The sequence below is a fragment of the Apteryx mantelli genome, chromosome 5 (assembly GCF_036417845.1).
Source record: "Apteryx mantelli isolate bAptMan1 chromosome 5, bAptMan1.hap1, whole genome shotgun sequence".
NCBI classification, from domain to species: Eukaryota; Metazoa; Chordata; class Aves; order Apterygiformes; family Apterygidae; genus Apteryx; species Apteryx mantelli.
Genome location: NC_089982.1, coordinates 73,913,209 through 73,925,061, shown reverse-complemented (window position 1 = coordinate 73,925,061; position 11,853 = coordinate 73,913,209). Strand labels below are relative to the sequence as shown.

Here is an 11,853-nt window from a genome sequence, read left to right as displayed (position 1 = left end):
GCACTGTTCAATTTAAAATACAGGCATAATCTGTGGATTTACTTCTCTCTTTTTTGTATGAGTGGAGTGTTTCTCTTGGTATCGGTGAGGATATAACTGGGCCTTAATAAGAACGGGTTATTTGTTGTTTTTTTGTGGGTCTAGGGGGTGATTGGCAGAGAAATGTGGCTTTCTACTCACAAGTGTTGTGAACTGATAGAGTTTGGAGGAGCATGTTCAGCACACTGCACATTCCTCCTGGCACTGGGAGGTTGATTTGGAGCTTTACTGTTGTGTTTGAAAAAAGGAGAGGAAAATTAAAAGAACCTTCTTAGCAAATATTTTGTGCTTCACCTCATGGTGTCTGTCCCATCAAACTCTACAGCGTCATGCTCTCCTCCAAACACTAAAAAACCTGTCCTTTTTGATCTTTCATTTGCATACAGCAGCAGGTTGATAAATGTGAACACTACTTCTGTCCTCATACACAGATATCCAGGTTGCTTGCTATAACCAAGAGTGTCATTCAGTTTTGGCTTGTATTGATAGCACTTTTGCAATTACAATGCAAAATTAACGTTTAACTGATTTACATTTCAAGTCTTTTTTCATGAAGAAGTGAATAAAGGGTACATAAAATGTAGTGTATAAAACTGTATCTCACCTTCTTTATAAAAACCAAAATGTGTGTTAAACATCTTTTCCAGGATGTGAATATATCTGAACTTATGAAGAAGCTAGATATTCTTGGAGATAATGGGGTAATAATTTTTAATTTCAAATATCACTCTAGCTTTGTGGTTGTTTTTAAGCAGATTTTGTTCCCATAGCATAGAATGCTCAAAGTTATTTTTGTATGCCTGTATTTGCATGAACAGTATCAATGGTTGGGTACTACTTTTACAAACATAAAAGAAAATATTTCAGCTAAATTGATGTTAGTAGAAAGTGTATTTTTTTTGAGATAGGATTTGGTCTTGACTCAATGACATAGAAAAAAAGACACTGCAATAGGCACAGGAATAAGATATAAAACAGGTTAGGGGAGAAAAATAAGTAAGTCAAAGCCAGTCCAAATTTTTCCTGTATTGTTTCTCTTGGGTAGTGACAATAGCACATGCTACAGTGAAGGACGCCTCTGCCAGGAGTGGATTTGCTGGGAGAGAGGGCAAAGATTGTCCCCTTCCTTTCCTTCTCTATTAGAGTCACCAGAAGTAGCATAAACTCTTGGTCATGTTGTTGAGGCACAGACATCCATGGAGCTGGATCCAATTTATAGGTAGCTTTAACAGTTTCAGAGCTTTATACTAATTCTAAGCTCTAGACTTATTTTTTTTGCTGCAAGATCTGTGGAGATTTCTACAGTACTTGCTATTTCTTTGCATTAGTTTGATTAATAGGAAGTCCAGCTTTGGAATGCTTTCTAGGCATCAATGGGAGACTGGCTTGCTGCAGGGCTATAGTCCAGTGAAATGGCATTTTTCCAGCCAGAAAAAAAATTCAGAATCCCTCACAGAATCCAGTTAATTCTCACTGAATTATGATCTGTTGCAAAAGCATTGTGGGAGTGGTGTACTGAACTAGAGTAGAGACTAAGTACCCTTATTTTAGCTTTTAATATTTTCAGTCATGGGATCCTTTCTGCTCTTGTTTATAAAATACTAAATGTTATAGCTGATTTACTTTGATGCATTTAAAGTACAGTTAAAATTTATCATTTGTGTTTGAAGAATAGATTTCCAATCCAATGTAAAATGCAACTGCACCTTTTTATATTTTAGAATTTGAGAAACGAAGAACAGGTTGCAATAATCCAAGCTGGGACTGTACTTTCCCTCTGTGAAAAGGTAGAATTCAGTGAAGATTTTTGTCTGTCTAAAGACTGACCATGTCTTTTAAGATATCTCATAACTTTGCTAGGAAGCATGGCTTTTCTGTTAAGTTCATCTGGACTGAAGCATGTATTCATCCAGATTGGAGCATGTATTCATCCTTACTTACATGGCTTTGTTGGGACTATGATGTGTTGAGGTACAATCATCATTTAAAATAAATCCCGATTTAAAAATAAAAACTTATTTTGGAGATATTCCCGTAGAATAAAGTAATAAAAAGTTACTGAATCAAAGAGACTTCATTCTAGGAAGTGCCCGTGCCCTCAGCCCTCTGAGAACCAGGGTACTGTGGAGGTCCTCGGGAAGTCACACTGCCATGTTCCCTTGTGGGCCCATTTCTATGCATGACTGAAAAAAATCCCTGAGTGCACTGTGGTCCTTTCCTCTAGAAGTTGTTGGGCGTGGATAACTAAACAGTACTTTCCACTGGACAGGCAATGAGACAAGTCCAGCAGTTCCATGTGGCCGGTTCTCCACGCCCCTGGTTACAGAGAGAACGCAATCAGTGTATGAATGATGATGCCATTTAGAATTAACTAGCAAAGACTTGTTAGTCTTTTCTCTGGAGAGGTTTCCTGCCCCTTACATAGGTTGCTACTTAAATCTTTCCTAGATGTATTTCTGAACTTCAAAAACAGAACTTTAAAGTTAAAATGTCAGTGTTTTGATTAGTAAGTAATGATTGAGATAATCATTGCTTTAATTGATATAATTTAGATAATCTATTTATTTAAATATGTTATGTAGCTAATCTAAATTAGGTAGTTTAATGATCTTCGATTTAACCGAGTAATTGCCAGAAGCAAAATAAAACTTTAGAAGAGCACTAAAAACACTATACTTATCATTGCCTAATAGCAAAAAAAAGAGGAGGTGATGATCATAACCATTTAAATCCAATGAGAAAGGTGGGATGTGGGAGGAGGAAGAACCCCAGCACACAAGACTAAAATAGCAAAACTGGAGAAAATTTAGGGCTGAGTAACTGGGTTGTTATTGCTCAAGTAAATTAGTAGTTGTATGAAAAGTGCCACTGGAGTTTGTTTAGTTTGAGTCAGAGTGGTGCAATATAGAACACACACTAAATAATATTATCTTTGTTATTTCCCTTAGCAACTGATCACAGCAATAATGAATTGGAAGCTTTGTCAACAGAAATAATTCCTTACAGCAATAGAGAAATAAAATTATGAAGGAGACATTTATGTATTTATGCTAAAATTCCTCTATAACTTAATTTCACGTTAAATGTTTTTGGGTTTTTGCCAGCATTTCTGCCTGCGCCTAGTTTGCATTAAAGGACTTTTATAGTGGTCTTATCACGTAATCTGGTTACTCCAGAAATTGAACACTCCATCAGGAAGTTGGAGTTTTTAATTTTGTCTTATATAGGCAAATAGACTGTATTTAAAGAATGAAAATAGGCCATGTATCTATGGACTCAATCCATTTTATGTAATTCTAGTGAAGTGCCTTACAGTTACCTAATAAATACAGTCTGGTAACAAATTGAATCAAGAAGGTAGCCTAGGAGGCAGGAAACCTTTTCCCTTTTTACTGGTGGACATGTCAGGTACAGGCTAATCAAGTGACATACGATATTTCTACTTAAAATAGTAGGTATAGCTAAGATTTTCCTTTGAGATGTCTGCTCTAATAATAGAAGCATAGATCATTCACTGTTGATTTTGCTTTTAATATATGTTACACCCTTTCAAGTTACTCACTGTTTCAGACACCTCTAATTTTTGCCATCCACGTAGCTACAGAAGCAATTTCAGCTGACTGTTGTCAGCATGGATTTTGTTCTAACTATCAAATTCAGCCATTTAGTCCACTAGGATGAGTTGTTCCCTATTGTGTTATTTAGACACAACATGCACAGAATTAAGAGTTCTGGGTTTCCTTATAGAATGCTTTAAGTCAACTATAAAGCTTTTTGCTTGGCAAGTCCTGAACCCAGGGTTTCATTTTTCCTGTAGCATTACCATTACTTAGGTAATTAAGTTAAACGGGTTGTTTCTGTATGAATCCTGTATTTGTTTATGCATACATAAGTCCATAGAAAGGTTGGTGCTATTGTTTGATACAGGGATATCGTTTTTGCACTTAATTTCTAGTTTTGCTTCAGGCTTTCTGAGTGTGAGTAACTCAAATTGCCTCTCAGTTCCTCAGCTGCATTATTTGTACGGTGAGCACAAGAGCAACTTTCAGCCTTGTCAAAACCTGTTATGATGGAGCCTTGGTTATATTCTGTAGCACTACTGCAGAGTGCTTGGAGATCCTTTAACAGAAGGTACTATCCATGTCCAAAGTTTACCAAGATAAGGAATAACAGAAAATAGTCTTATACTGTGTACTAACACAAACACAATGCCACACATTTTCATAATATCATATGTTTTACAGCACTCACTGAGGAATTAAAATGAAAAAGAAAAACCAAATGAGCCTGATGAGTAAGACAAGATTATTGTTTTAACATAATTTCTATAGGGTGGATAGACTGAATTTAGATTAAAAGAACTCTAGAGCAACTTTACTGCCCTCTGTAGTGTATTATAATCATCTAAGATGGCCCTCTAACCAAGGGTCAGCCAGCGTTCCATCACATATCATCATTTCACAATGAGATCCTTTGGTAAAGGAATGGTACCAGAGACGTGGATGCTGTGCTCATTATATTCATGTGTGCTATTAATCACACTCAGTGTTTATTTAGATCAAATCTATTTTACTCAGCCACCAAGAGTGATCTTTTGGAAACCAAGCTGCCAGGCAAGGAAAGGTTCTGGGTATTGCTGACATAATTCCCCCAGCTTATTTTCAATGCTACAACTGATTATGACTCATAAATACATGCTTGTCTCTTCTATGTGCCTTGGTTCCAGAAAGGCTTCCAGGCATGGGAAGGTCAGAATCAGCATTTATCATTTGTCCCTTCAAAAAAATTAGATCTTTAATTTTTGCAAATAATCCTCCATTTGCAAATGCTGAGGCTAACTGTGAGGATTTCCCATTTCTATTGGTTTCAAGGGTTCAGAGTGCTCACTGTCTTGCAGAATCCCATGTCAGCAGTGAGTCTTTCATTAGGAATATCTTCAGTCTATCACCTTCAAAATGGTGAAAACAAATATTATAATGAGAACAGAATCTCTGGGGAATAAGATGTTCCTGTTCACTACTTTCAGCTGAGTATTCTAAGCTAAACCTCCTAAGCAGATAAAACAAACTTCCATTTTTATCCATCAGTCTCTTAAATAGCGGAAAGTCCAACAAGATGAATTCACATTTGGCTTATTTTGTAACTTTATGTTTGGTGATTTTCTTTCTAAATCTTTGGAAAAAAATGGGTATATGTCATTAATTCCTTTGGGTCTGAGTGTTGATGAACGCACCAAAACCCTGAATTAAAAAAGTTGTTGTGTAATACCAAAAGAATTAAAGTGAAATTAATAGGCACAATCTGGTATTAATAAGCCTTGCTTACCAATACTAAAGCTTTGGAGGGAGTGATAATTATCTGTTAATCAGTGGCAAAGATCCGGTTGGTCTAGATCCAGTTGAGCTGGCCCTATGGAAAGAAGCATTAGTCTAAACTATACTCTATGTAAACTAGTCATGTGCCCTTATTGTAGGCCAACAAAAAAAAGAAATAAAAGAACTCAGACAAGAGCTTTCCCATCCATTCTGATAAACTTAAATGCAGAACATTAATGTAATATACTCCTGGTCACAGTTAGTAATTAATTAAGCAAGAACCTTCAATCCATGCTCTTAGCTTTTACAATACGTAATTTTACTTTTGGAATGCAATGATTGTTCTTCTCCTTCATTCTGATTGTTCTGGTTAGCACCAGAACAGTGAGGGATTCATGGTAGCAACTGCATGAACTTCCTGTCTACCCATTTTATTATTCTGTCTACATTGCTGATGTTCTAGAAGTGAGCCCCTTCCCAGGAAAGGCATAGTAAATTGTGCAAAATAAAGGAATTTTGCCACCTTGTCTTTTGATTAAATTGCCTTCTGGAAAAACGGAGGACCTGTGCCCTGAAATTATACGATGGTTTTGCAATTCAGGGCAGCAAGCATTGGGTATGTCAAGCTGGAAACAATATCAGGTTGATTTTGCATTCTTGACCCAAGTCTGCTTTGTACCTTGATTTTTATGGGGGAAAAAAACTTTAATTTGTTGTAGAAAAACAGCCATCGCTTGTTAGTTTTTTGTACTTCCTATTGTTCTGCCTATTGTTCTGCCTGTTTATTCACTTGTAATTTCAAGGTAAATAGATAATAATGGGGAAGCATATATCTGGGAATATTGGCAACGAACTTGCAAAATGTTCAGTGCAGATTTTTCAACAGCTTTGTTTCTTTATTTTTTATTTTTTCCTCTTCCTACTTCTGTGTTCCTGTAGTGGTTAAAACAGATAGAGGGGACAGAAGCTGCATTGACGCAGAAGATGTTAGACCTGGAGAATGAGAAGGTAAGGAATGATAAATAAAATATAATTCATTTAGCTAAATGTCATTTCAAGGGAAAGTGTATGAACTTCAACACAGGTTAATTTGCTTCCTTTCTTTGCTTAACAGAGATTGCTTTATGGTAAAATTGGCAAGAGGTTTCTAGAGGTTTACTGCTCGTGCTCTTAAAATTTGGGGTGGGAGGGAACTGTCAAAGCCATGTATAGTGGATGAACATACAAAATAGCACATGAAAGCACAGCTTTACAGAGCATATTAGCCAGTGTGAAATTGTCTTTGTGCTTTCTCTATGTATTAATTTGTCTGGCAACAGCATCATCTTTTTAATCTTGGGGTCATGTTAGTACAATTGAACAAAGATACTCCTTTGCTTTCTGTTGTTCAGTTCCTGGACAAGTTGTAAAAACCTTTCCTTACTCCAGATGACCTTTCTTGCCCCAAGGTCTTCCTGCTTAAATATGGAACATTTTCTCAAAAGCAATTCTGTCTTGCATAACAAACTCAGTGCTGTGCTGACTTGATTTTTCCATATGTTGAACAAAGAGTTTTGGAATGAGTGTTCAGTTTTATTGGTTTACCATGCATGCTGTGCTTTTCATCTGCAAACGGCTTTACAAACACCGATTAATCCTCGCCACACCTTTTCCAGGTAGATAAGTAAGCAGCATTACACCCGTCTTAGAGAATGGGAAACTGAGGCAGAGAGGTTAAGTGATTTGCCCAGGGCCACTGAAGAAGTGTGTATTTGGGTCCCAATCAAACAAATAAGTGTACTTGGTGCTCAGAATATGTTCTCTGTTGAGTATAGCCTATCACACTGGTGGTACTTGAACATAGGTATGATCCTTTCCACATTTAGCATTTCTTTATTTTTAACTCTTGTTATGGAAAGTGTAAAAGTAATGGAGAATCTACAAATGCTAGATTCTTTTATAAAAGAAATCAGAAAACAACGGTTGCTTTCTATCTTAGTTTATTATCTTTCAACTTATTATCTGTGATGTTTACAACTCTTACTCTGGATAGCCCTGTATTTATTTGTTTAGCATAGTAATTGGACAGTCTTCACTGCCAATTATTGTGTCTCCCCAAAATCAATTATGAAATGAATTTAGAAGTAATACTCTAGCATGACACTTTCAGAAGGGTTGAGCACTGGTTTAGTTGTCATTGGAACCCATGTGAAGTGTTTGAGGTCCTACTCTTCTATTTCCTTCCTTCTTGCTTTTTGTGGCCACCTTTTGCAATAGCTTTTGGAGAAGTAATGTGATCAGGGCAGCTACACTGCTATTCTAGGATCTCTTGGTAGCTCTGCCTCTGACTGCTCTGTAGTCCTGGGCATGTCACTCTACTTCTCTGGTGCAAGCCACATGTAAGCATGGTAAGACCAGACCTGTCCCTTACGGCGTGTTATATGGTGCACAGTGGAATTGCATTTTGCACAACAGCCATGTAGCTGTTACTGTAATCCACAAAAGAAAATAGCTGTTTAATGGCCACATGGATCATCAGGGTGGGATTCAGTTGATTAAACATAGTGTCTAATGCCATATTACATTCTTCAGAGTTCTGGAGACTTCTACAAGGGGCTGGGAAATATGACCTATAGGACCTGCTGGAGACCCTTGCCCTGCTGGAACGGCTGCTGGAGTAGCCTAGAATGACTAGAATAGCACTATATACTTGCATACCTGAATCCCAGCCCCAAGATCAAAGCCTGACGTGAACTTTGGTTCTACTTTTCATACTGATTCATATGTAACTAAAGAACTTCATAAACAAAAAAATTTAAAAAAAGAAACAGTCAGTAATAACAATTACAGTCCTTATACAGAAAACCAGTAGCAACTTATTTAGTGCTCTAACAATGGTCTTGTATGCATCTGCTGCCACCAATTATAACTTGTTTTTAACAAGTGGGACATCATCATTTGTAAGCATATATGTGTTTGCAGTCATTTTATGCTCACAGCCCCTCTCCACCATCAAATTGCTGATCTGAGCAGACTTTTTTAAACCAGACTTTTGCAGTGAGAATTCATAATCAGTTTACGGTTAGGCAAATTCTATGCCAGTGCTACATATACAACTAACTGAAAAACTATCAGAGTTGCATGTATATATTTGAAGGAAAATTTGACCAAATAAATGACTTAAGGCCAACCCTGAATATCTCTCTTGTATTGTTGATATAGCTGATACAGTTTGCAAGCAACACCATTCCTTATTATATTTGGGAATGGCTGTGGTACTAAAATAAGTCACTAAAACTAACCAGACCAGCAACATTTGCTTTTTTTACAGTTAATAAAATCTACGAACAGTCATCTTAGGGCTCCAGATTTGGGGGTTTACTCTACACATTGAGGATGAGTTTGTTGAAAAGAAAGAAAGAAAGATGAAAAATATTGAATTCAATCACAGGACCTTTCTGCTTTCTGAACTGCTTCTTATTTTTGAGCATGACAACTGTCTTGAACGAAAAGCTAACAAAATCAAGTAACTATTTTATGTTCTACTTATGATCATTAAAACACTCTGAAGGCATGTTTTGCAAGAGCACTGTCACCGTCAGTTCTAACTTAACTAATCAGACAACTTTCATATGCCCACAATTTTCCATCAACATCCTGCTTTTGGATACTTAGTTCCATTGAAATCCCAGCCAAGTGTTATAACTGAATACTGTAAAATGTTACTTCTTTAAAAGTTAGTTTGATTTTTAAAATTCCATATAAATCCTGGGTATGTTGAAAGCTTCTTCAGCTCCTTAGCTAAAGTCACTTAACCTCTCTGGGCATCACTTTACCCATTTCAAATTGGCTTCCTGCCTTTACAAGTTGAAAACTGAATTTTTTCTTCCACTTTGCAAATGCATCAGGGAAGTTCGCTATCGGGGATAGGATCTAGAATCCAGCTGTAGTCACCCCTAGGTGTGATGGTGTCCTGCCCAGAAGAACAGGCTGGCCAACACAGATTAAAGTTTGCAGCATGGCTTCCTTTAAGGGCACATATTGATTGTTTTCAAAAAAAGCAATAAAGTGTCCTCAGTGTTGTGACTCTTCTCCCACCCTTGGCCTGCCTTGTGCAGGTAGTGGCTGTTGGATCGCATGCATGCACATTCACCTTCCAGCCTTTGTGTGCGCCTCCATCAGGTCAAGGCAGGTTGTGCACTGCTTTAGAGGTCTGTATTTTCTAGGTACAATTGGTTAATATGATACATGTATTTTAAGTGCTAATACTGTAAATTTAATATCCCAAACAGCCTTATGATGAATATGATCATTGGCTAGGGATTTTCTTTTGCTTTCAAGTGGAAAGCTCACATAAAAATGATGGCATTTATGATTCTTCATAAATTAGGATAAAGAACAAACCATCCCTTGTTTTTATTATTGCTCAGGACCTGTTCAGTAAACAGAAGGGTTATTTAGAGGAAGAACTCGACTACAGGAAGCAAGCTCTGGACCAGGCTTACATGGTAGGAAAAGAATAGTCATTAAATTTTCATGCTTGAACAGCTTTGATAAAATACAGGTTTTTCTCTTTTAATTATAAATAGGGTTCTTTTTAAATTGACTTATTGTTCTGCCAGACTAGGAAATCAAATACTGCTTAAATGGAAACCTGGTGACTTAGGAAATGCTTTATAGTAGTTGGAAGTGTCATGTTTTTGCACTGCAATTTTCATTCTAAATTATGTGAACATCTTGTTAGTACATCTATAATGGGAAGGGCTGGTCTGTGTGTGCACAAAACCATCACTGGTAAAATAAAGCAACAATGACTTCAGAGCTCTCCCTGTGTTGTTTTTCCCTAAGTATTTGTAAATACTTGCTGCTGCTAACTTATCCCAGGTTAGGAATGCCTGTACTTCCTATGCTATTCCTTCCTGTGCTGTCCTATCCAACCTTACCTTTTCTAGTTTTCAAAAGGAAAGCTGCAAGCTTGCCTCTTCTCAGGCTAAGCAATAAAACAAAGGAAGCCTTAGAAATTATCTAGGAATTAGTAAAACAGCACACTCCATTTTGTTAATAATAAGACTTCAGGAAATCAAAATATGAAGAATTGTTTATGCACTATGAATATTTCTTATGGGGAAAATGTTTTCAGAGAAGAAGCAAGGTCTAGTGCTCAGAGCGGATAACTGAGATAAAGCAAGCAGGCTCTATTCTCAGCGCTGTGACCTTGGGCAAGCCATTTAACCTCTCTGTGCTACTGTTTATGCATCGCTAATATGGATAGAATTACCTACCTCACAAAGGTGTTATGAGGGCTAAGGGGATGTTGTCAGATGCTCTTGATCTAAATATCGTCAGTCTCGATGGTGGTTTTTAATAGGACCATACTAACCCCAGTAGTGAGAGAAATACTGCCATGTTTTCTTTCTTCCTCTTTTTATTTTTTTGAGTTCTCTGTATGGGTATAAAGTTCTGCTGTGCTCTCTGCTTTGCAAAATATTGCAGTTTTAGTTAGTGCGTGAGAATCTGACAAACAGCTGGAGACTGACAAGTGATTAATATGGCCTTAAGTATACATATGTTCCTCTCTTGATTTGCTTATGGCAACTTGGAGCAATGCAAGTGAAGTAGACTTTGAGTAATGGCTGACAGGATAGGAGGGCCAGAGAGAGAGGGAGAAAGTGCAGTATGATTTCTGTTGTTTACAATTCTTCCTGTGTATGCTGTGGGCTTTTTATTTTATGGAATGACTTAACAATCCAGTTGCAGTGGGAGGAAATCTTTTAGTTTGCATTAATCTTGTAACTCAGCAGTCAGGGGCCTTGTCTTATATGGGATGCAGATCTGACATCTGAATCTTTTTTTTCCCCCTCCCCTCTTGTTCAATGTTCCTGGTGAGCTCCAGTTAAATAAAAGAAATTAATTATTTGGTAGAAAGGAAAGCGTTGCCCCGGTGGGACTCGCTCCCCTGTGGCTCTGTGCACTCTATGGAATGCTCTTCACGCTCACACAACTGCTGCTTGCTGTCTAGTTGTGTCCTTCCTTCCCTTCTTCCTAAGGCTTCGCTTGCTAGCCTGGTCCTGCAGCTGTTGTTGGGTTGTTTGCTTGCTGTATTCAAATGGTAGCCTGTCTGTGTGTGATTTGGGTTGCGTTAGAAAATCCAGGAGCTGGAAGCCACGCTGTACAATGCCCTGCAGCAGGATCCAGGCAGGCGGGCAAGCGAGTCGCTGACTGAAGCCCAGCGGGAAGACCTGCGAGCTGCAGTGGAGAAGGTGCGGCGGCAGATCCTGAGGCAGAGCCGCGAGTTTGACAGCCAGATCTTGCACGAGCGAATGGAGCTGCTGCAGCAGGCACAGCAGGTAATCCCTGTTCTCTCTCCTTCCCCCACGTTGGTGTCACCACTGTGGTTGTCACCACTGCCTGTACGACAGCACTACTTCACCCCTCACCTTGTTGAATTATGCCTGGTTGATTCTTTTTATTGCTCTCGTGTCAAGGAGGTCGGCAGTGTTGTGCTGGGCATGGTGTACAC

The 11,853-nt window shown here is 38.1% G+C and overlaps 1 protein-coding gene across 1 annotated transcript in view; it reads left to right on the top strand.

Annotated features, from left to right (window-relative positions):
- Positions 1-662: 662 nt before the first annotated feature.
- Positions 663-11,853, top strand: part of LOC136992231 (uncharacterized protein C4orf50-like) — a 55,640-nt gene continuing 44,449 nt past the window's right edge. The window contains exons 1-5 of the mRNA XM_067297255.1: positions 663-740; positions 1,761-1,826; positions 6,294-6,362; positions 9,764-9,841; positions 11,477-11,680. Coding sequence (XP_067153356.1) covers positions 663-740; positions 1,761-1,826; positions 6,294-6,362; positions 9,764-9,841; positions 11,477-11,680 — 495 coding nt within the window. The remainder of the gene's footprint in view (positions 741-1,760; positions 1,827-6,293; positions 6,363-9,763; positions 9,842-11,476; positions 11,681-11,853) is intronic.